The 25,404-nt window shown below is 32.7% G+C and overlaps 2 protein-coding genes and 1 long non-coding RNA gene across 3 annotated transcripts in view; 1 reads left to right on the top strand and 2 right to left on the bottom strand.

Moving 5' to 3' along the window:
• Positions 1 to 25,404, bottom strand: part of LOC136027152 (testis-expressed protein 10 homolog) — a 125,693-nt gene that overhangs the window by 41,620 nt on the left and 58,669 nt on the right. The gene's annotated exons all lie outside the window — the stretch shown is intronic.
• On the bottom strand, positions 6,442 to 9,212 carry LOC136027150 (uncharacterized). The gene is made up of 2 exons (XR_010617508.1): positions 7,149 to 9,212; positions 6,442 to 7,023 (listed from the first exon to the last, which is right to left on the bottom strand). It is a non-coding gene; the product is annotated as an uncharacterized LOC136027150 (long non-coding RNA).
• LOC136027706 (zinc finger protein 345-like) lies at positions 9,393 to 10,673 on the top strand. The gene has a single exon (XM_065705158.1). The coding sequence runs from the start codon at positions 9,393 to 9,395 to the stop codon at positions 10,671 to 10,673; it is 1,281 nt and encodes a 426-aa protein (XP_065561230.1).

Raw genomic sequence — 25,404 nt, 5'->3', positions numbered from 1 at the left:
AAACTCTAAAAAAGGAATTTTGACACCAATAGTTAAATCATAAGAGTCAAATTTCAATGTGGCTTTAAACATATAAGCTTCATCAAGTTTAGTCTAACCCATCAAAAGTTACCAGCCTGAGAAAATGTGCCTTATTTTAGGAAACAGGGGGGGGAACACCCCTAAAAGTAAAAGAGTCTTAACGAAAATCACACTATCAGATTCAGCGTATCAGAAAACCCTACTGTAAAAGTTTCAAGCTCCTATCTACAAAAATGTGGAATTTTGTATTTTTTTTTTGCCAGAAGACAGATTTTTTTCCCCCCAAGGGTGATGGTGTCAACCCAGTCGTCCTAAGATGTCGTAAGAGGGCTCATTATAACAGAAATTAAAAGTTCTAGTTCTCTTTTTAAGTAGAAAAATTGGAGGGCACCTAGACCCCCTCCCACGCACATTTTCCCCCCAAAGTCACAAGTTCAAAATTTTGAGATAGCCATTCTGTTCAGCTTAGCTGAAAACCTAATCCCTGTGTCCTTGGGGACGACTTAATCTCCCACAGTCCCCGGAGGAGGGGCTGCAATTTACAAACTTTGACCATTGTTTCCATATAGTAATGGTTGTTACGAAATGTACAGACGTTTTAAGGGGGACTTTTTCGTGTTGAGGGGGGTTGGGTCGGGAGTAGGTGTGTACGTGGGATGATCTTTCCATGGAGGTATTCATCATGAGGGAAGAGAATTTCCATGGAAGGGGCGCAGGATTTTCTAGCGTTATTGAAAAAAAAAAAAACAATGAGAAAATATATAATTTTTTTCCCTGGAGGTAATGAGTGACATTACAACTTATAAAGAGCATGAGAATAACGTATATAAGGGGTTTTGTCTCCTCCACAATACCTTACTCTTTACACTAAAGTATATATGCTAAAGTATATTTCAACTTTCTATTCTATGGTCTTTGTGATTCAGGGTCATTGTTAAAGATTTGGGATAAAATTCAAGCTTTAGTGTAAAGAGTGACGCATTGACGAGGGGGCAAACCTTCTCATATACGTAATAATAACACATAAACATAGAAGTTCGTTACGTAAGTTAATTCGACATGTATGCATGTTTATTACTAACAAAAACGTTCGTAAAAAAAAAAAAAAAAATCTAGTTGCAATTTCAAGTAACCAAAAATTGGAGGGCAACTATATCTCCTCTCCCCTCACTTTCTTTCAATCAAAATCGTCCGATTAAAACTACGAGAACGCCATTTAGAAAAATAAAAAATTGATATGCGATTTTTTTTAATTATTCATGTGCGGTGAGCCAAAATCAAAACATGCATTCATTCAAAAACGTTCAGAAATTAAATAAAAAAAACAAGGTCGTTGCGGAGGGGACAAACCCTTTTATATATGGAATAATTTATGCTCATTTTAAGTTTTAATGCCGCTCCTTACTTGTGTTTAAAAACTGTTTTTTTTTTAATTTAATTTGAGAAAAGAACGACACAAGCAACAAAATTCATAAAGATGCAACATCACGTATATTTTTTAGAAACATATTTTAATTTTCAGCAAAGGGTAGCGTTCCCTTTCCTTCAAAGGCTTTTGTTATTTACTTGTGACAGAACAAAGAAGAAGTTCAGACTTAGTTTTTATCGGGGAAGAGGAAGTAAAAGCAAGAGCCAACTATTTCTTCCATATACCTTATATTTAAAATAAACCCAGTTTGAATGACTAAACTAGGACAAAACTAGAACAATTAAAACCGTAAAGCATTTAAATTTAATGCTTTCTATCTCTGTCTGGGGGGGGGATAGTAATTCAAACTTCTTGAAATTAGGTGTAATTCAGACGAAAAGCCCGAAGTTACACTGCATCCGAGAAAAAAAAGATCAGCTGCCACAAAATCTCATAAAATCCAAAATTTTTATTCGATTTCGATACCAATCCCAAATTCCGGCAGTGAAGGTTAAAAATAAGTTATCAACAATTTTCTGGAAAGGTAAAATGTGAAGCTGGTTAATGTTGCCTTTTCGTAGTTTCACCAAATTGGTCTGATTTCTACCAAAAAAGCAAAATCTGTTCCTTTTTTTTAGTTACACTGCATCCAAGAAAAAAAGGATCAGCTGCCACAAAATCTCACAAATCCAAAATTTTTATTCGATTTCGATACCAATCCCAAATTCCGGCAGTGAAGGTTAAAAATAAGTTATCAACAATTTTCTGGAAAGGTAAAATGTGAAGCTGGTTAATGTTGCCTTTTCGTAGTTTCACCAAATTGGTCTGATTTCTACCAAAAAAGCAAAATCTGTTTCTTTTTTTTAGTTACACTGCATCCAAGAAAAAAAAGGATCAGCTGCCACAAAATCTCACAAATCCAAAATTTTTATTCGATTTCGATACCAATCCCAAATTCCGGCAGTGAAGGTTAAAAATAAGTTATCAACAATTTTCTGGAAAGGTAAAATATGAAGCTGGTTAACGTTGCCTTTTCGTAGTTTCACCAAATTGGTCTGATTTCTACCAAAAAAGCAAAATCTGTTTCATTTTTTTAGTTTCTTAGTTCTTTTTTAGTTTTTTGTTTTTTAGTTTTGGTTTTAGGGAATGCGAGGAGTAAGTACAGCCTCACCCTCGGAGGGCCCTGTCAAGATTGTTGCCTCTATCACTTTTTCCAATTTTTTTTTTTTTTTTTTTTTTTTTTTTTTTTTTTTTTTTTTTTTTTTTTTTTTTTTTTTTTGGCAAGTCGTGTGCCGCTGCAAAGCTTTGGTGGGTTAATGTTTCGCAACATGATTATTGTTACAACTATTTTTAGTTGTAGCACGTGTGGTGGAAACCCTGAGAGATCCAGCGAATTTTTACTTTCTCTTTCAGCCGCAAGCCTGGTTTCATGTTATTCTTGTAGTATATCGACAGGCTTTCCTCTGGTAATTTCTCACTGAAACGCAAGCCTAACCCCCCCCATAAAGCACCATGAATGAAAGGTGCTAATTTTCAACTGCGTAAAACTTGTGGATATACAACATTCTTTGCAGTCCCATTGTCTGTGCATATTAATACTTTTTCCGGTTTATTGACTCTTGAGCATGCAACATATAATTGTTTACGGGAAAAACAATCCGTATTAAGAACTATACCACATTTTTCTAATGATTACCCTTGAGTTTTTTTTTATGGTGATTGCAAGTGCTAATTGAATTGGGAATTGCAATCTTTTAAATTGAAAAGGCAGATCCGTTGGAATCATGGAAATACGAGAAAAAAGAACAGCCTATAACCATGAAATAAGATTATAAAATAAATTATACAAGGCTGTATATTTACATCAACAGTTACTTTAGCATCTAATGCTTCCATCAAGAACAGTATTATAGCTTGAAATACTCTTATTCAACATAATATTTGTTTAAAGTATTAAGAACTATACCACATTTTTCTAATGATTACCCTTGAGTTTTTTTTATGGTGATTGCAAGTGCTAATTGAATTGGGAATTGCAATCTTTTAAATTGAAAAGGCAGATCCGTTGGAATCATGGAAATACGAGAAAAAAGAACAGCCTATAACCATGAAATAAGATTATAAAATAAATTATACAAGGCTGTATATTTACATCAACAGTTACTTTAGCATTTAATGCTTCCATCAAGAATAGCATTATAGCTTGAAATACTCTTATTCAACATAATATTTGTTTACACTATCTATAAAATATATGGTGATGTTCTATACTTAAAAGTTATGACTTTCCAAATTTATTATTAGAAATTAAAAAAATTAAATAGATTAATTCATTATTTCTTTTTTTTAATTCATTTTTTATAGTTATTTTGGAAAAACGAACTTAGAAATGCCGAAATTACTTTAGAAATAGTATTACTTGATTTTTCTGCAAGATTAACATATCAGTCTTAATCGTCTCCATCATCTTTCATCAATATCTGTCTTCAATAAAGGCAGATATAAATTCAGAAAATTCACTGAACAAATCTCCGCAAAACTAAACGTTAACAATCTTTTTTGGGCTAGCAGGCTTCCTACGCTTTTTTCTTCTATTTCGGAGCCACTCATAAAGAAAGGAGCTTACAGTTTAAATTATGGACAACATAACGGCAATTATTTCACAGGAAACTCTTTCGATTCAACGAAAAAATGAATTAATTCCCAATGTTTTACTACCTTAAAGCATGCTTTATGTAGGCACCTGATCATGTGTAAAATTTCAGAAGAAAAAACTGCTAAAAACAGTAAAAAAACAAACCTGACATGTATATACATATAAAAATATATATATTATATATATATTATATATATATATATATATATATATATATATATATATATATATATATATATATATATATATATATATATATATATATATATATATATATATATTCTCTCCTCAAAATCGATTTAAATAGGTCACAAGTTTGAGAAAATTTGTGGAGAGCCTTAATTTTGGAGGAAAATACATATGGCACATATAATATTTATATAAACCAGTATTTTAATGACGTCATCCACTAATATAGAATGCTGCATTTATATTATACTAGCTGTTGGGGTGGCGCTTCGCGCCACCCCAACACCTAGTTGGTGGGGGCGCTTCGCGCCCCCCCCCCCAAGCCCCCCCGCGCGCGTAAGTCGTTACGCGCCATATTAGTTACGCGCCATTGTAGTTGTGTCCCTATGTCCCACCTGTGAATATAGATATATATATATATATATATATATATATATATATATATATATATATATATATATATATATATATATATATATATATATATGTTTTAACTACGTAAAACTTGCGAATATACAACATTCTTTGCTGTCCCATTGTCTGTGCATATAAATAGATTGTCAGGTTTACCGACTCTTGAACATGCAACATATAATGGTCCATGGGAAAACAATCCGTATTCAGATCTATACCTCATGATTCTAATGATTGCCCTTGAGCTTTGTTGATGGTGATTGCTAATCGACCATTCCCTGAGTCGCCATCGTCATTTATATATCCCCCTGTTCACCCCGGCGTCCCCTTTGTAGTTATGTCCCTGTGTCCCGGTCGTCATTTATATTCCCTGTGTCCCGGTCGTCATTTGTGTCCCGGTGTTCCAGTCTGTGGTTTCTCTTTGAGTGTCCCGGGCGTCATTTATATTCCTTGTGTCCCGGTGTCCCGGTCGTCATTTATATCCCCCTGTGCCCCCCGGCGTCCCCATTGTAGTTGTGTCCCTGTGTCCCGGTCGTCATTTATATTCCCTGTGTCCCGGTCGTCATTTGTATCCCGGTGTCCCGGTCTGTATATACATTCGTTTTTTAGTTTTGTTTTTCTCCTTTATTTTTTTCCTTTTTTCTTTTTTTTCTTTTTTAGTTTATTTAGATTTTTAGATTTTTTAGTTTTTTTATTAGTTTTTAGTTTTTTTGTAGTTTTTACCCTTTTTTTGGTTTTTTTAGTTTTTTTTTTTTACTTATGTCCTGGTCGTCATTTATACTCCCTGTGTCCCGGTCGTCATTTGTGTCTCGGTGCTTTGTTGATTGCTAATTTATATTATATTTATATTTATATTTGTTATATTTATTAATATTTTTTTAGTTTTCTTTTTCTCTTATTTTTCAGTTTTTTCCTTTTTTTTAGTTTTTTCTTTTTTAGTTTTTAGTTTTTTTTTGTTTTTTACCTTTTTTTAGTTTTTTTAGTTTTTTTAGTTTTTTAGCGTTTTTAGTTTTTTTTTAGTTTTTGCCTTTTTTTAGTTTTTTCAGTTTTTTTTAGTTTTTTACCTTTTTTTAGTTTTTTTTTAGTTTTTTAGCTTTTTTAGTTTTTTTTCTTTTTAGTTTTTTTTGTAGTTTTTACCTTTTTTAGTTTTTTTTCTTCTTTTGTATTAGTGTGAAATAATTCAGACGTCATATGCGGACAAACACGACGTCACTCGACAGACAGACAGACAGACATAACGCACAAACAACTTATTTTTATATATATTTATTCATATTTTTTTAGTTTTCTTTTTCTCTTTTATTTTTCAGTTTTTACCTTTTTTTAGTTTTTTTTAGTTTTTTTAGTTTTTTAGCTTTTTTAGTTTTTTTATTAGTTTTTATTTTTTTTGTAGTTTTTGCCTTTTTTTATTTTTTTCAGTTTTTTTTTAGTTATTAGATTTTTACCTTTTTTTAGTTTTTTTTAGTTTTTTAGCTTTTTTAGTTTTTTTTTCTTTTTAGTTTTTTTTGTAGTTTTTACCTTTTTTAGTTTTTTTCTTCTTTTGTAAGTTTTGTTTTTCTCCTTTATTTTTTTCCTTTTTTCTTTTTTTTCTTTTTTAGTTTATTTAGATTTTTAGATTTTTTAGTTTTTTTATTATTTTTTAGTTCTTTTGTAGTTTTTACCATTTTTTTAGTTTTTTTAGTTTTTTTTTTTTACTTATGTCCTGGTCGTCATTTATACTCCCTGTGTCCCGGTCGTCATTTGTGTCTCGGTGCTTTGTTGATTGCTAATTTATATTATATTTATATTTATATTTTTTATATTTATTAATATTTTTTTAGTTTTCTTTTTCTCTTATTTTTCAGTTTTTTCCTTTTTTTTAGTTTTTTCTTTTTTAGTTTTTAGTTTTTTTTTGTTTTTTACCTTTTTTTAGTTTTTTTAGTTTTTTTAGTTTTTTAGCTTTTTTAGTTTTTTTATTAGTTTTTAGTTTTTTTTTAGTTTTTGCCTTTTTTTAGTTTTTTCAGTTTTTTTTTAGTTTTTAGTTTTTTACCTTTTTTTAGTTTTTTTTTAGTTTTTTAGCTTTTTTAGTTTTTTTTCTTTTTAGTTTTTTTTGTAGTTTTTACCTTTTTTAGTTTTTTTTCTTCTTTTGTATTAGTGTGAAATAATTCAGACGTCATATGCGGACAAACACGACGTCACTCGACAGACAGACAGACAGACATAACCCACAAACAACTTATTTTTATATATATTTATTCATATTTTTTTTAGTTTTCTTTTTCTCTTTTATTTTTCAGTTTTTTCCTTTTTTTTAGTTTTTTTCTTTTTTAGTTTTTAGTTTTTTTTAGTTTTTTACCTTTTTTAGTTTTTTTAGTTTTTTTAGTTTTTTAGCTTTTTTAGTTTTTTTATTAGTTTTTATTTTTTTTGTAGTTTTTGCCTTTTTTTATTTTTTTCAGTTTTTTTTAGTTATTAGATTTTTACCTTTTTTTAGTTTTTTTTTAGTTTTTTAGCTTTTTTAGTTTTTTTCTTTTTAGTTTTTTTTTGTAGTTTTTACCTTTTTTAGTTTTTTTCTTCTTTTGTATTAGTGTGAAATAATTCAGACGTCATATGCGAACAAACATGACGTCACCTGATCCATCCACAGATCCACACACAGACAACTTATTTTTATATATATACTAGCTGTTGGGGTGGCGCTTCGCGCCACCCCAACACCTAGTTGGTGGGGGCGCTTCGCGCCCCCCCAAGCCCCCCCGCGCGCGTAAGTCGTTACGCGCCATAATAGTTACGCGCCATTGTAGTTGTGTCCCTATGTCCCACCTGTGAATATAGATAGATATATATATATGGTTTTAACTACGTAAAACTTGCGAATATACAACATTCTTTGCTGTCCCATTGTCTTTGCATATAAATAGATTGTCAGGTTTACCGACTCTTGAACATGCAACATATAATGGTCCATGGGAAAACAATCTGTATTCAGATCTATACCTCATGATTCTAATGATTGCCCTTGAGCTTTGTTGATGGTGATTGCTAATCGACCATTCCCTGTCCCGGTGTCCCGGTCGTCATTTACATCCCCCTGTTTCCCCCGGTGTCCCCGTTGTAGTTGTGTCCCTGTGTCCCGGTCGTCATTTATATTCCCTGTGTCCCGGGTCCCGGTCGTCATTTGTATCCCGGTGTCCCGGTCTGTATATACATTCGTTTTTTAGTTTTGTTTTTCTCCTTTATTTTTTTCCTTTTTTTTTCTTTTTTAGCTTATTTAGATTTTTAGATTTTTTAGTTTTTTTATTAGTTTTTAGTTTTTTTTTCTTTTTAGTTTTTTTGTCCCGGTCGTCATTTATATCCCCCTGTTTCCCCCGGTGTCCCCGTTGTAGTTGTGTCCCTGTGTCCCGGTCGTCATTTATATTCCCTGTGTCCCGGTCGTCATTTGTATCCCGGTGTACCGGAGTTGTGTCCCTGTGTCCCGGTCGTCATTTATATTCCCTGTGTCCCGGGTCCCGGTCGTCATTTGTATCCCGGTGTCCCGGTCTGTATATACATTCGTTTTTTAGTTTTGTTTTTCTCCTTTATTTTTTTCCTTTTTTTTTCTTTTTTAGCTTATTTAGATTTTTAGATTTTTTAGTTTTTTTATTAGTTTTTAGTTTTTTTTTCTTTTTAGTTTTTTTGTCCCGGTCGTCATTTATATCCCCCTGTTTCCCCCGGGTCGTCATTTATACTCCCTGTGTCCCGGTGCTTTGTTGATTGCTAATCGAACATTCCTTTTGTCCTGGTCGCTTTCTCTTTGAGTGTCGTCATTTATTTTTTTCTTTTTTAGTTCTTTTAGTTTTTACCTTTTTTAGTTTTTTTTAGTTTTTAGTTTTTTTAGTTTTTTACCTTTTTTTAGTTTTTTTAGTTTTTTTTAGTTTTTTAGCTTTTTTATTTTTTTTATTAGTTTTTAGTTTTTTTGTAGTTTTTGCCTTTTTTTTAGTTTTTTTAGTTTTTTAGCTTTTTTATTAGTTTTTAGTTTTTTTTGTAGTTTTTGCCTTTTTTTAGTTTTTTTAGTTTTTTAGCTTTTTTATTTTTTTATTAGTTTTTAGTTTTTTTTGTAGTTTTTGCCTTTTTTTTCTCTTTGAGTGTCGTCATTTATTAGTTTTTTCATTTTTTTTTTTAGTTTTTTATTGGTTTTTACCTTTATTTTAGCTTATTTTTCAGTTTTTTCCTTTTTTTTAGTTTTTTTTATTTTTTATTTTTTTTTAGTTTTTTACCTTTTTTTAGTTTTTTTAGTTTTTTAGCTTTTTTACTTTTTTTATTAGTTTTTAGTTTTTTTTGTAGTTTTTGCCTTTTTTTAGTTTTTTCAGTTTTTTTTTTAGTTTTTTATTGGTTTTTACCTTTATAGTTTTTTTAGTTTTTTAGCTTTTTTATTTTTTTTATTAGTTTTTAGTTTTTTTTTGTAGTTTTTGCCTTTTTTTAGTTTTTTCAGTTTTGACGTCACCTGATCCAGTTTTTTCAGGTGACGTCACCTGACACATCCATCCATCCATCCACAGACAACTTATTTTTATATATATACATGTAAATGACGTCACATGAAAATTCACATCATAGGCTTTTTTAATGACGTCATTCATAGCATAAAAACAAGCATTATCTAGGAAGATCCATCAATCTCTTTTCGACAAGCAAGTAGCTATATTAGTATACAAGTAACAAGTACAAGTACATTATACCTTTAGTGATATGGATCTAAGTTTTGGAAACTTCGGCCCTGACTCAGATTCACAGCATATGACTGAAGTGACCGACTTTACAATCCAAGAAGACATACAACTGGAAAAAACCTATGAATGTGAAGCTTGCAAAAAGAAATTTTCTATCAAGAACGATTTGACTAGGCATATGAGAGCCCACACTGGTGAAAAACCATATGAATGTGGAACATGTAAAAAGAAATTCGGTTCGTTAGTGTCTTTAAACGAGCATATGAGAATGCACACTGGTGAAAAACTACATGAATGTGAAGTTTGCAAGAAGAAATTCCCTTCAAAGTACAGATTGGCTAGGCATATGAGGTCTCATAGTGGAGAAAAACCCTATGAATGTGAAGTATGCGAAAAAAAAATTTCTACCAAGTGCAATTTGGCTATACATATGAGGACCCACGCTGGTGAAAAACTACATGAATGTGACGTTTGCGAAAAGAAATTTCCTTGGAAGTATAGATTCGCCAGGCATATGAGAACCCACACTGGTGAAAAACTTAATGAATGTGAAACATGTATAAAGAAATTCAGTTGGTTACTGTCTTTAAACGAGCATATGAGAATGCACACTGGTGAAAAACTACATGAATGTGAAGTTTGCAAGAAGAAATTCCCTTCAAAGTACGGATTGACTAGGCATATGAAGTCTCATAATGGAGAAAAACAATATGAATGTGAAGTATGCGAAAAAAAATTTTCTACGAATGACAATTTGGCTATACATATGAGGACCCACACTGGTGAAAACCAACATGAATGTGACGTTTGCGAAAAGAAATTTCCTTGGAAGTATATATTGGCCATGCATATGAGAACCCACACTGGTGAGAAACTTTATGAATGTGAAACATGTAAAAAGAAATTCGGTTGGTTCATGTCTTTAAACGAGCATATGAGAATGCACACTGGTGAAAAACTACATGAATGTGAAGTTTGCAAGAAGAAATTCCCTTCAAAGTACGGATTGGCTAGGCATATGAGGTCTCATAATGGAGAAAAACCCTATGAATGTGAAGTATGCGAAAAAAAATATTCTACCAAGTCCAATTTGGCTATACATTTGAGGACCCACACTGGTGAAAAACCATACGAATGTAATATGTGCAAAAAGAACATTTCTTCGAAGTTTAGTTTGGGTCAGCACATGAGAACGCACAATGGAGAAAAACCCTATGAATGTGAAGCATGCAAAAAGGAATTTTCTCGCAAGAGCAGTTTGACTAGGCATATGAAAACGCACGCTGGTGAAAAACTATAGGAATGTGAAGAATTCAAAAGTGATACTGGGTGTCAGTCCTACTTGTTTTGTGGTGATTTCTGATTTTTTTTCAAAATTCAATTTATTCATTTAAATTTTTGTCGGTTTTAAGTTTCAATTAAATTTCATAATTTAAACTTCACTCGTCTTTGGTTTAAATATCACTCCGCTTTTATTATACATTTTTTATATAATTACTCAATAGCATCTACGAGGCCGAAAAATACGCTTAACTTTGACAAAGAGGATGACAACCCCCCCCCCTAAAAGAAATCAAGTGATCTTATCACTGACTACTATTCTGCTTAGTAAAGGACGAACCCCGACACACATTCCCTATAATTAAAAGTAGGAACATTTTGTACTTGTTTAGGAAGCAATAGGCGTTTTTCAAAAATAAAAGGTTATGCAATCGATTACGCAAGCCAAATAAATGAATTTCTTATATATATTTGACAATTAACAGAAATGTAGTTAGTTTAACTGTTTTATTGTTTTACAAATTGTTATTCAGGTTGATTATATATATATATATATATATATATATATATATATATATATATATACATATAAATATATATATATATATACATATATATATATATATATATATATATATATATATATATATATATATATATATATATATATATATATACATGTTTTTAACTACGTAAAACTTGCGAATATACAACATTCTTTGCTGTCCCATTGTCTGTGCATATAAACAGATTGTCAGGTTTACCGACTCTTGAACATGCAACATATAATGGTCCATGGGAAAACAATCCGTATTCAGATCTATACCTCATGATTCTAATGATTGCCCTTGAGCTTTGTTGATGGTGATTGCTAATCGACGATTCCCTGTGTTGCCGTCATCATTTATATATCCCCCTGTGCCCCCCGGCGTCCCCGTTGTAGTTGTGTCCCTGTGTCCCGGTCGTCATTTATATTCCCTGTGTCCCGGTCGTCATTTGTGTCCCGGGGTCCCAGTCTGTGATTTCTCTTTGAGGGTTCCGGGTGTCATTTATATTCCTTGTGTCCCGGTGTCCCGGTCGTCATTTGTGTCCCGGTGTCCCGGTCTGTATATACATTCGTTTTTGAATTGGTTTTTTTTTTAGGTTTTAGTTTTTTACCTTTTTTTTAGTTTTTTTAGTTATACCGCATGATTCTAATGATTGCCCTTGAGCTTTGTTGATGGTAATTGCTAATCGAACATTCCCTGTGTCCCCGTCGTCATTTATATATCCCCCTGTGCCCCCCGGCGTCCCCGTTGTAGTTGTGTCCCTGTGTCCCGGTCGTCATTTATATTCCCTGTGTCTCGGTCGTCATTTGTATCCCGGTGTCCCGGTCTGTATATACATTCGTTTTTGAAATGGTATATGATGAAATAAATTTTTGTATTTTTCCCCTTTTTTTCTTTTTAGTTTTTTTTTGGTTTTTACTTTTTTTTAGTTTTTTTAGTTTTTTTTCTTTTTTCTTTTTAGTTTTTTTATTTCTATTTTTTTTAGTTTTGTTTTTCTCCTTGATTTTTCAAGGAAGTTTTTTACTGTTTTAAGAAGTAGAGTTAAGAGAAAGTCAAACTTTAGCGTAAAGAGCGAAGCGCTGAGGAGGGGACAACCCATTTCATATACGGAGTGATTTCTGTTCGTTTTAAGTTTTAATGTCGCTCCTTACTTTCAGTTAAAAAAAAACTAGTTTTTCTTTATTTAATTTCTGAATGTTTTTGAATTAATGCATGTTTGATTATGACTCTCCGCATATAAATTATTAAAATGAAATTTTTATATTAATTCTTTTTTTTGGCTAAATGGTTTTCTCTTAGTTTTGATCAGACGATTTTGAGAAATAAGGGGTGGGGAAGGAAGCCCAGTTGCCCTCCAATTTTTGGTTACTTAAAAAGGCAACTAGAACTTTTAATTTTTAACGAAAGTTTTTATTAGTAAAAAATATACATAACTTAAGAATTAACTTGCGTAACAAACTTTTATATTCTTTTATTTTATTATGTATATGAGGGGGTTTGTCCCCTCGTTAATGCCTCGCTCTTTACACTAAATCTTAAGCTTTGTCCCAATTCTTTCAAGAATGACCCCCTGAATCAGAAAGGCCGTAGAATAAATAGTTGAAATTACTAAAAATACTTTAGCATAAAGATTGAGGTATTTATCTCCTCCTAAATACCTCGCTCCTGATGCTAAAGTATTTTTAGAACCCCTCATATGCGTAACAATCTCTGCTCGTTTTAAGTTTTAATGCTACTCCTTACTTTCAATTGAAAAAACTTTTTCATGTTTATTTTCTTATTGATTTTTTTTATAGTAATGCTAGAAAATCCTGCGCCCTTTTCATTGAATTTCTCTTCCACCATGACATATTCCTCCAAGGAAAGATCCTCCCACAAGGCCCCCTCCCCTCAACCCCACCACCAAGCCAAAAATATCCCCCTGAAAACGTCTGTACACTTCCCAATAACCATTACTATATGTAAACACTGTTCAAAGTTTGTAGCTTGTAGCTTCTTCCCGGGACTTTGAGGGAGTAAGTCATCCCCAAAGACATAGTTATTATGATGTTCGACTATGCGGAACAAAATGGCTATCTCAAAATTTTGATTCGTTGACTTTGGGAAACAAATGAGTGTGGGAGGGGGCCTAGGTACCCTCCCAATTTTTTTGGTCACTTAAAAAGGGCACTAGAACTTTTCATTTCTGTTAGAATGATCCCTCTTGCGACATTCTAGAACCACTTGGTCGATATGATGACCCCTGGGAAAAAAATAAAAATAAATAAAAACGCACCCGTGATCTGTCTTCTGGCAAAAAATACGAAATTCGACATTTTTGTAGATAAGAGCTTGAAATTTTTGCTAGAGGGTTCTTTGATACGCTGAATGCCATGATGTGATTTTGTTAAGATTCTATGCCTTTTAGGGGGTGTTTTCCCCTACTTTCCAAAATACGGCAAATTTTCTCAGGCTCGTAACTTTTGATGACAAAGACTAAAGTTGATGAAACTTATATATTTAAAATCAGCATGAAAATCATTTTCTTTTGATGTATCTTTTAGCATCAATATTCCGATTTTTAGAATTTCGTTTACTATTGAGCCGGGTTGCTCCTTACTACAGTTCGTTACCACGAACTGTTTGATCAAGTTTCATTGAGATTCAATCACCCACTCGTAAGATAAAAATACCTCAATTTTCATGTTTTCTAAGAATTCCGATGTTACAAATACCTCTTTTTTCTTATTTTTCGAATTACTCCCAACACCCTCCCCCCCACTCCACCAAAGAGAGCGGATCCGGTAAGGTTATGTCAGTCACGTATCTTGGACATGTTTTTATTCTTGTTTTTATTCATGTTTTTATTCTGGACATGTCTGTAAATTTTATTGCAATTTATGCTCCTTGATTTATTTTGAAGATGAACAATTAAAATATCCTTTAATTCTAGAAAGTTAAAGGAACAAGATAAAAGAAAAACTATTATTTTCTTTGTCTTTTTTTTCCAAATAATGTTCTGATTCTGAAGGACTTTTTATGCGCCGTATCGCTATTGCATAGACACAAAAATTTGTATGTAGCCTTTGGCTCTATCCAAAGTAGGCGGACATATAACCCTTAATATATCTGATTACAAATTTCGGAAGTAGATACGAGCGAGATTGCATATGCTGAAGAAGAAAGTATTTTTAAATTACTTAATTATCTAAAAAATGCAATTAAAGATCAAAGAATATCTGGTGGTAAAAGAACTGCCTCACAAATGTGCGACAGGATAGGTTCTATTTACTCCAGTTTACTGGAAGAAAATTCCACATTGCTCAGAAAAGAAAATGATAGACTTACAGAGATCTTGAATTTACAACAAGAAATAATTGCTCTAAAATCCAAGCCGTCTCCTTTTTCGTTCTCTTCCGCTCCCAGTCATTCTACTCCCACCTATGCCAGCAAAGTGAAAGGCCCAGGAAAACATACTGTGATCCTCGAACCTATCGAATTCCCCCTAAGTCAGAGTACTGTTAATAAGAAGATCGCCCAGAACGAGTTAAAAAAAATAGTTCAAGATTTGGGCAGAAAGACAATTGATCACGTTAAAAAATTATCTGTCAAAAATGTTACTTCTGGAAGAAATGGAAAAATAATTTTGGAACTGCCATCTCAAGAAGATGCACAAAATGCAGTCACAGTTTTTAGTGAAAAATCAGATTTGACAAATTATACCCCTAAACACTCTACCAAAAAAAAAAATCCTAGAATGATTGTTAAAAACATCCCTAGGACAAATGAAAAAGAACACCTACGAGAATCCCTATTGAATCAGAATTTAGATGTGTCAGAACTAGCAGTTAAAGGAGAAGTATTCAAAATAGTGACAATTATTCACAAAGGAGAAAATAAAACCCATGTTGTTGTTGAAGTCTCCCCAAAGATGCGTAAATGTATTAAAGACCACCGTGGTCTGAAATTAGGGTTCATGTTGCACGAGTGTGAAGATTATATCTACTTATTAAGATGCAACAAATGTTGTTTGTACGGTCACAAAAGCAGTGATTGCAACGGAGTTATCCTTTGTCCGTATTGCTCTGGAGAACATGAATATATGTCATGCACATCTTCTCGACCCTCCTGAAGTTTGACTCTTTGCCACAATTCTGCTTTTTAAAACAATTAAAAGCTTTAGCGTAAAGAGCGAGGGATTGCGGAGGGGACAACCCATTTCATATACGGAGTAATTTCTGTTCGTTTTAAGCTTTAATGTCGCTCCTTACTTTCAGCTAAAAAAATTAGTTTTTTTTATTTAATTTAACTTATAGTGATAGGATTTATAAAAGAATTTTTGTGTGCGTGCCTTATTTCATCTTCCATTGCAACCAATTACGATTTCCGGTATTTGCAGTTTTCTCTGATCTGGTATGTGACACAATCATGCATCCAACTGCAAAATTTCCTGAGAAATTATCTCACTTCGAATAAATCAAAGACCAAATAGCCTGAAATTTAATTTTGTTGCATAGCAGGTTGAAGAGGAAGTGTTTTTTTTTCCTTTGAATGTCTATCAATGTCAAAGAACAAAACGAAGAATTTTTTTTCTAAGAAAAGACGAAAAAATATATTTTTAGACTCCCTGGCATCCAAATAAAAATGAAGAAAGGGAAAATACATTTTTTTTTCAAGAAGCTACGCATCAAGTTTGTGTTTCTCAAATACAATTTTTTTTTAAATACGATTAATCCGTTCACATTGTTAGTTATTTACCTAATCCTCAGCAAAAAGAAATGAAGTTTGAAGTCTCTAAATTTAGTGGAAATTTCCTTAACCAGTTCTAAGACTACCAAGGCAACTAAAAGTGGGAGGGGCTTAAGAGCTTACCCACTGACTTCTCATTACTTGGTGCTCGTCTAAGAACGCTAAGTGTGCCGCATAGTTCCGCTACACTTGGCAGAGTTCCCCCACTCTTGGCACGCACCATATGGTGTACATAATTTCTGAGAGTGAGTGACCCTTCGGTTTTTGTCCAATTTCAAGATTCGCATGCATATACCATGTAGAATGAAAGTATGCCACGCGTGGTGCGAAAAGAGGTAAATCATGTCAGAAGTGGTGGTCGGCGTATCCCCCCCCCTATAAGAAAAGGACTAGAGCTCTCAATTTCTGATCTATTGAGCATCTTACGTAGTTTCTGCGACCATGAGGGGGAGATGTGGATGAGGCAGCCCCCTCGTATACGGAATTAATTTCGCTCATTTTGGGGTTTAATGTTACCCTTTACTTTCATAATAACTGCGTAGACTCGAAATATACCCAGAAATCATAAGGGAGTAGATATCAATTTCACATTTTTGATGAGTTTTTTAAAGCTTCTTATGTAAACACACACACACCACCACCACAACCACCCCCCCCCCGATATGGGATGCTTTGACTTTAAAATGCGCACTTTGAGGTGTTTCTCTCCCTCCCAAACTACAAAACAAGAGAACCCCATTGTAGAATTTAAGTTCAGTTTTAAGTTTTGTAATTTGTCCATTGCTTATAGATAGTATTTGTTATTGAGAAATAAACAGACATTTTTCAAGGAAATTTTCTGTAGGGAGTTTCAGAAGTCTACCGTATGTAATGGAACTAGTGGTAGTTCAAAACACACACCAGGTGGTGGAGATTGGGAGACTCCTCGGTTCAGATGAACACTTAAAACTTATTTTGTTTGACATCTTGTGATAGGATTTCAGACTAAGTATTTGCTACTGCCTTTTTCACCAAACATTCGTAAAAATTCACAATATCCGCTGTTTGCATCAGGCCTTGACCTACCGTTTAGTATAATCATGCATCAAACTGGGAAATCCGCTGAAATAAATTTGAATAGTCTATGAACTAGATTCAATCAAAAACTGGATAGCATGAAACTTTATGCATGTTTGAGTTTTTTTTTTTTTTTAATAAGTCATGACAATCGTCACGCCTACTCTTTTACAAACTGTATTGAACTTTACAGTTCAATATTGAACATTTACGCAAAATAGGCACACCTGGTCTCTTAGATATGTATATCGAATAACCCCCTTGGGGCATAATTAAATGGAGGTCGGACTCAGTAAAACGGTTAGTAAAACTTATCCAGACTTCTGAATAGGGTATAAGATAAGATTCATCACGAAACACGCAGACAATATTACATTTTGCTATTTCCTCAAAAGGCTCTTTGGCCTGTAAAGAAGGGGGGAAATAAACGAGTCACTTACTCAGAAAAGAAAAGAATAAAAATAATCACTTACTCACAGAGAGAAGAGCAAAAAGGAGAAGAAAAGAAAAAATAAATAAAATAAAAACTATAGAAAACAAAACTAAATGGACTAATAGACAGAACAGACTAAATTAATTAAGTAGATCAGTAGATAAAATAAACTTCACTGAAATAATAATAAATATATATACATATACATATATATATATATGTATATATATATACATATAAAAATAGATAAAATAACTTCTAAGAAGCCAAAGAATTATTAATAATTTTTTTTTGAACAAACCGAATGAGTGGCACCTTCGAGCTGATTCGGGCAACTTATTCCATACAATATGATTCGCAATTAAAGGATTAAAATCTGACCTTACACAAGAAGTAAAAGGAACTTGAATATGATTGTTGGTGTTGTGAAGAATATAACTATTCTGATCAGAGGTGAAAGATGGCGGAACACATAGGGGATGGAGGAGGTCACCATGAAGCCGAGAAAAAAGTAAAACATGCACACGAAAGAATATTCAGTGACTTGAGATCAAGTAATGGGATAACTCTTGAACGGTTGGTTTCCTTAATGAGGTTTCTAGCTTTATTTTAAACCTTAAAAAGTGAATTTCACATTTTTAATAATTTTTTTTGAACAAACCGAATGAGTGGCACCTTCGAGCTGATTCGGGCAACTTATTCCATACAATATGATTCGCTATTAAAGGATTAAAATCTGACCTTACACAAGGAGTAAAAGGAACTTGAATATGATTTTTGGTGTTGTGAAGATTATAATTATTCTGATCAGAGGTGAAAGATGGCGGAACACTTAGGGGACGGGGGAGGTCACCATGAAGCTGAGAAAAAGTAAATCATTCACACGAAAGAATATACAGTGACTTAAGATCAAGTAATGGGATAACTCTTGAACGGTTAGTTTCCTTAATCAGGTTTCCAGCTTTATTTTAAACCTTAAAAAATAAATTTCACATTCATAACAAAAAAATAAAAAATGAACCAGCTATTTGAAAAATAGAAGCAACCTTGAAACACATCTTGAAATTTTGAGGGGGGTCATAGGGTCTTATACCTTTTCTCAGGGTAATGTGAATGAACTTTTAAACCTTAAACCGGGAAGATTTGTGATCTCTTCTTTGCAATCAAAAATGACACAACACTTTATTTTAGTGGTGGGTGGCAAATCTCATTTTGATAGAAGTTTCAAATTCAAAACTAAGAAGATGAACCAGCTATTTGAAAAATAGAAGAAACTATGAAACACATCTTGAAACATAGGGTGTCGTACCTTTTCTCAGGATAATAAGAATGAACTTTTAAATCTTATACCGGGAAGATTTGTGATCTCTTCTTTGCAATCAAAAATGACACAATACTTTATTTTAGTGGGGGGGGGGCAAATCTCATTTCGATGGAAGTTTCAAATTCAAAACTAAAAAGATGAACCAGCTATTTGAAAAGTAGAAGAAACTATGAAACACATCTTGAAATTTTGAGGGGAGGGTATATATATATATATATATATATATATATATATATATATATATATATATATATATATATATATATATATATATATATATATATATATATATATATATATATATATATATATACATATATATATAAAACATATATAAAAATTTGGCTTACCGTTTGATATGTAACATAACTCATAAGAGTGATTTTATCTTTCTCAATGCTTCTCTTATATCCAACTTCACTTGTCATCCAAGTTTTAGATGATAACTGAGGTGAAAAATGCATGGTCCTGCTGCAAGTTCCTTATACATTTTACCCAAGGCCTTCCCTATGTAAAGTACTAGGCCTGAAATGTCCAAAATCAACTGGAGTTTCTCCTTATAACGGAAACCCTTTATCTTTCTGTGGAAACCTTTTTCTATAGTTTCTTTAGGGTGACTTTCTTCCAGTTTGGAATTGTTCTAGTTTTATCGTGATAATTGTTGGAAAATTTCTATGGTTTTTTCAGTTTTCTCATTAAGATCTGAGATTTTGGGCTGCAGTTGGAATTTTAAGGCAAAACTTGAATGTTAAATTTAAATTTTCAGCCATCTGTGGTTTCGTTTGTAATTATTTAGACTATCTTTTAACTAAAAATGGGTGATAACTGAGGATTTTAAGTGAAACGAATTGAAAATATGCATAATTTTTTTTTGTCTTCTGTAGAGCTGAAGCGATCTCGAACCTCATCCTACGCTTACTCTGGGATATATACGTACTTTCTTCCATTATTCTACTAAAAAAATTTTGATAATAATGTTTTGTTTTATTGTATGTAACTGCTTGTTTTTTACAGAAATTTATCCTGCTTAGACCCTTTAAAAATTGGACCTGATATACCTCTAATCAACCATTTAGGCTGCCTAGGTTTTATCACTAGCTTTTTGAAAGAATCAACAGTCGGGTTTTCACGGACAGCCTTCCTCGGGAGTTCATTCCAAATGGAGGTATAGCGTCTTACAAAGCTATGCAGAGTGTCTGATTGCAGGGAATCCGACCCGTGTTTTTGCCGGTTTGCCGCACTGGCTTAGCAACTGACTGTACATGTAACCACAAAGTGTTTGAAAGACATCAATGAATATATTCACTGTTATCCTAGCTAAATTATATTGAAGATTTGAAATTTAACTCTTTAAAACCTAACTTTTGTTCAAATATAGAAGATTTAAAAGTAATGGTATAGCTTTAAAAAAAACCAAGATGTATGGGACCAATGCAGTTTTGATTACGTATTTAACAAATTTATAATAGAAGAACATTTTATGAAACTTTATTCTCGTCCTTTCAAAGCAAACCGATAACGATCAGTTTGGGAAATGGAAACCGAATTTGATTGCTTTCAAATGTAGATTAAGTTTATGTATTAGATGAGATGCGCAGCAATTTAATTTTTGGGGACATAGAGCTGATTTTAGGGGACGGCGGTCCACAGCCAGCTGACCCAGATTTTTCTTATTAGAAAGGAGTTCCAAATCTGCTAAAAATACCCCAAGCGACATATCATTCAATTCAGAATAAAATACATGTCTGTTGAAGCTCTTTAGACTCCGAGAACACGTACTACATAATAAGACACGTAAATCAAACAGTTCGTGGTAACGAACTGTAGCAAGCAATGACCCGACTCAGTAGTAACCGAAACTCTAAAAAAGGAATTTTGACACCAATATTTAAATCATAAGAATCAAATTTCAATGTGGCTTTAAACATATAAGTTTCATCAAGTTTAGTCTAACCCATCAAAAGTTACCAGCCTGAGAAAATGTGCCTTATTTTAGGAAACAGGGGGGAACCCCCCTAAAAGTCAAAGAGTTTTAACAAAAATCACACTATCAGATTCAGCGTATCAGAAAACCCTACTGTAAAAGTTTCAAGCTCCTATCTACAAAAATGTGGAATTTTGTAATTTTTTTTTTTGTCAGAAGACACATTTTTTCCCCCCAGGGGTGATGGTGTTAACCCAGTCGTCCTAGGATGTCGTAAGAGGGCTCATTCTAACGGAAATTTTAAGTTCTAGTACTCTTTTTAAGTAAACAAATTGGAGGGCACCTAGAACCCCTCCCACGCACATTTTCCCCCCAAAGTCACCAGTTCAAAATTTTGAGAAAGTCATTCTGTTCAGCTTAGCTGAAAACCTAATACCTGTGTCTTTTGGGACGACTTAATCCCCCAAAGTCCCCGGGGGAGGGGCTGCCAGTTACAAATTTTGACCATTGTTTCCATGTAGTAATGGTTATTATGATTGGTTACTATTTATTCTATGGTCTTTGTGATTCAGGGTCATTGTTGAAGATTTGGGATGAAATTCAAGCTTTAGTGTAAAGAGTGAGGTATTGACGAGGGGGAAAACCTTCTCATATACGTAATAATGACACACAAATATAGAAGTTCGTTAATTAAGTTAATTCGTTATGTTTGCATGTTTATTACTAACAAAAACGTTCGTACAAAAAATAAAAAAAATCTAGTTGCAATTTCAAGTAACCAAGAATTGGAGGACAACTATACCTCCTCTCCCCTAACTTTCTTTCTATGAAAATCGTCCGATTAAAACTACGAGAACGCCATTTAGCAAAATAAAAAATTTATATGAGAATTTTTTTTAGTTATTCATGTGCGTTGAGCCAAAATCAAAACATGCATTCATTCAAAAACGTTCAGAAATTAAATAAAAAAACATGGTAGTTGCGGAGGGGACAAACCCTTTTATATATGAAATAATTTATGCTCGTTTTAAGTTTTAATGCCGCTCCTTAATTGCATTTAAAAACTGTTTTTTTTTTTTAAATTTAATTTGAGAAGAGAACGACACAAGCAACAAAATTCATAAAGATGCAACATCACGTATATTTTTTAGAAACATATTTTAATTTTCAGCAAAGGGTAGCGTTCCCTTTCCTTTGTGTTTTCAAGATACCGGTCGTTGCTTTCAATATAACCAAGTAATCACAGTATCCTACCTTTCAATCCAGTGTGTTCTACAGTAGTTTAGAGGCTTTTGTTATTTACTTGTGACAGAACAAAGAAGAAGTTCAGATTCAGTTTTTATCGGGGAAGAGGAAGTAAAAGCAAGAGACAACTATTTCTTCCATACACCTTATATTTAAAATAAACCCAGTTTGAATGACTAAACTAGGACAAAACTAGAACAATTAAAACCGTAAAGCATTTCAATTTAATGCTTTCTATCTCTGTCTGGGGGGGGGGTAGTAATTCAAACTTCTTGAAATTAGGTGTAATTCAGACGAAAAGCCCGAAGTTACACTGCCTCCGAGAAAAAAAGGATCAGCTGCCACAAAATCTCACAAAATCCAAAATTTTTATTCGATTTCGATACCAATTCCAAATTCCGGCAGTGAAGGTTAAAAATAAGTTATCAACAATTTTCTGGAAAGGTAAAATGTGAAGCTGGTTAATGTTGCCTTTTCGTAGTTTCACCAAATTGGTCTGATTTCTACCAAAAAAGCAAAATTTGTTTCTTTTTTTAGTTACACTGCATCCGAAAAAAAAAAGGATCAGCAGTCACAAAATCTCACAAAATACAAAATTTGTATTCGATTTCGATACCAATTCCAAATTCCGGCAGTGAAGGTTAAAAATAAGTTATTAACAATTTTCTAGAAAGGTAAAATGTGAAACTGGTTAACGTTGCCTTTTCGCAGTTTCACCAAATTGGTCTGATTTCTAACAAAAAAGCAAAATCTGTTTCTTTTTTTTAGTTTCTTAGTTCCTTTTCAGTTTTTTGTTTTTTAGTTTTGGTTTTAGGGAATGCGAGGAATAAGTACAGCCTCACCCTCGGAGAGCCCTGTCAAGATTGTTGCCTCTATCACTTTTTCCAATGTTTTTTTTTTTTTTTTTTTTTTTTTTTTTTTTTTTTTTTTTTTTTTTTTATGGCAAGTCGTGTGCCGTTGCAAAGCTTTGGTGGGTTAATGTTTCACAACATGATTATTGTTACACCTATTTTTAGTTGTAGCACGTGTGGTGGAAACCCTGAGAGATCCAGCAAATTTTTACATTCTCTTTCAGCCGCAAGCCTGGTTTAATGCTGCTCTTGTAGTATATCGACAAGCTTTCTTCTGGTAATTTCTGACTGAAACGCAAGCCTAACCCCCCCCCCATAAAGCACCATGAATGCAAGGTGCTAATTTTCAACTGCGTAAAACTTGTGGATATACAACATTCTTCGCAGTCCCATTGTCTGTGCACATTAATAGATTGTCCGGTTTATTGACTCTTGAGCATGCAACATATAATTGTCCACGGGAAAAACAATCCGTATTAAGAACTATACCGCATTTTTCTAATGATTACCCTTGAGCTTTTTTTATGGTGATTGCAAGTGCTAATCGAATTGGGAATTGCAATCTTTTAAATTGAAAAGGCATATCGGTTGGAATCATGGAAATACGAGAAAAACGAACAGCCTAGAACCATGAAATCAGATTATAAAATAAATTATACAAGGCTGTATATTTACAACATCAGTTACTTTAGCATCTAATGCTTCCATCAAGAACAGTATTATAGCTTGAAATATTGTTTACGCTATTTATATAATATATGGTGATGTTCTAAACTTAAAATTTATGATCTTCCAAATTTACCATTAGAAATAAAAAAAAATTAAATAGATTAATTTATTATTTCTTCTATTTATTGTAAGGTTTTTTATAGTTATTTTGGAAAAATGAACTTAGAAATGCCGAAATTACTTTAGAAATAGCATTGCTTGATTTTTCTGCAAGATTAACATATCAGTCTTAATCGTCTCCATCATCTTTCATCAACATCTGTCTTCAATAAAGGCAGAACTGTATTCAGAAAATTCACTGAATAAATCTCCGCAAAACTAAACGTTAACAATCTTTTTTGGGCTAGCAGGCTTCCTACGCTTTTTTCTTCTATTTCGGAGCCACTCATAAAGAAAGAAGCCTACAGTTTAAATTATGGACAACATAACGGCAATTATTTCACTGGAAACTCTTTCGATTCAACGAAAAAAATGACTTAATTCGCAATGTTTTACTACTTTAAAGCATGCTGTATGTAGGCACCTGATCATGTGCAAAATTTCAGAAGAAAAAACTGCTAAAAACAGTAAAAAACAAACCTGATATGTATATATATATATATAAATATATATATATATATATATATATTCCTTTACACATTATCTTCAATTCATTTTTGTAATTTTTTTTTATAAATTCTTTAATGTTTAGTGATAGACGGTACTAGTAAATTAATAAGTTTGCATTGATTACTAACACTACTATAGCTGCTAATAGTACTAAAAATACAGATAATTCTAGTTGCTAAACACTAAATACTGTTTCTTCATTTTGATTACATAGAAAAAACTAGTTTTTTTTTTAACTGAAAGTAAGGAGCGACATTAAAACTTAAAACGAACAGAAATTACTCCGTATATGAAATGGGTTGTCCCCTCCGCAATACCTCGCTCTTTACGCTAAAGCTTTTAATTGTTTTAAAAAGCAGAATTGTGGCAAAGAGTCAAACTTTATCGTAAAGAGCGAGGGATTGCGGAGGGGACAACCCATTTCATATACGGAGTAATTTCTGTTCGTTGTAAGTTTTAATGTCGCTTGTTACTTTCAATTAAAAAAAACTAGTTTTTTTTATGTAATTTCTGAACGTTTTTGAATTAATGCATGTTTGATTTTGGCTCTCCACACATAAATTATTAAAATGAAATTTGCATATTAATTCCTTTTTTGGCTAAATGGCTTTCCCTTAGTTTTGATCAGACGATTTTGAGAAATAAGGGATGGGGAAGGAGGCCTAGTTGCCATGCAATTTTTCGGTTACATAAAAAGGCAACTATAAATTTTAATTTTTAACGAATTTTTGTATTAGTAAAAAATAAAAGTAACTTAAGAATTAACTTACGTAACAAACTTTTATGTTCTTTAATTTTTATTATGTATATGAGGGGGTTTGTACCCTCGTTAATACCTCGTTCTTTACACTAAATCGTAAGTTTGTCCCAAATCTTTAAGAATGACCCCTGAATCAGAAAGGCTGTAGAATAAATAGTTGAAATTACTAAAAATACTGTAGCACAAAGAGCGAGGTACTCCTCCTAAATACCTCGCTCTTTATGCTAAAGTATTTTTAGAACCCCTCATATGCGTAATAATCTCTGTTCGTTTTAAGTTTCAATGCTACTCTTTACTTTCAATTAAAAAAAACTTTTCCATGTTCATTTTTTCATTGTTTTTTTATAGTAATTTTAGAAAATCCTATGCCCTTTTCATTGAATTTCTGTTACCCATTGACATATCTCTCCAAGGAAAGATCCTCCCACATAGCCCACTCCCCTCAACCCCACCCCCAAAACCAAAAAAAAATCCCCTGAAAACGACTGTACACTTTCCAATAACCATTATTATATGTAAATACTGGTCGCAGTTTGTAACTTG

The sequence above is a fragment of the Artemia franciscana genome, chromosome 5 (assembly GCF_032884065.1).
Source record: "Artemia franciscana chromosome 5, ASM3288406v1, whole genome shotgun sequence".
NCBI classification, from domain to species: domain Eukaryota; kingdom Metazoa; phylum Arthropoda; class Branchiopoda; order Anostraca; family Artemiidae; genus Artemia; species Artemia franciscana.
The sequence above is the reverse complement of the archived record's forward strand: the minus strand, read 5'-3'. Positions and strand labels throughout refer to the sequence as shown.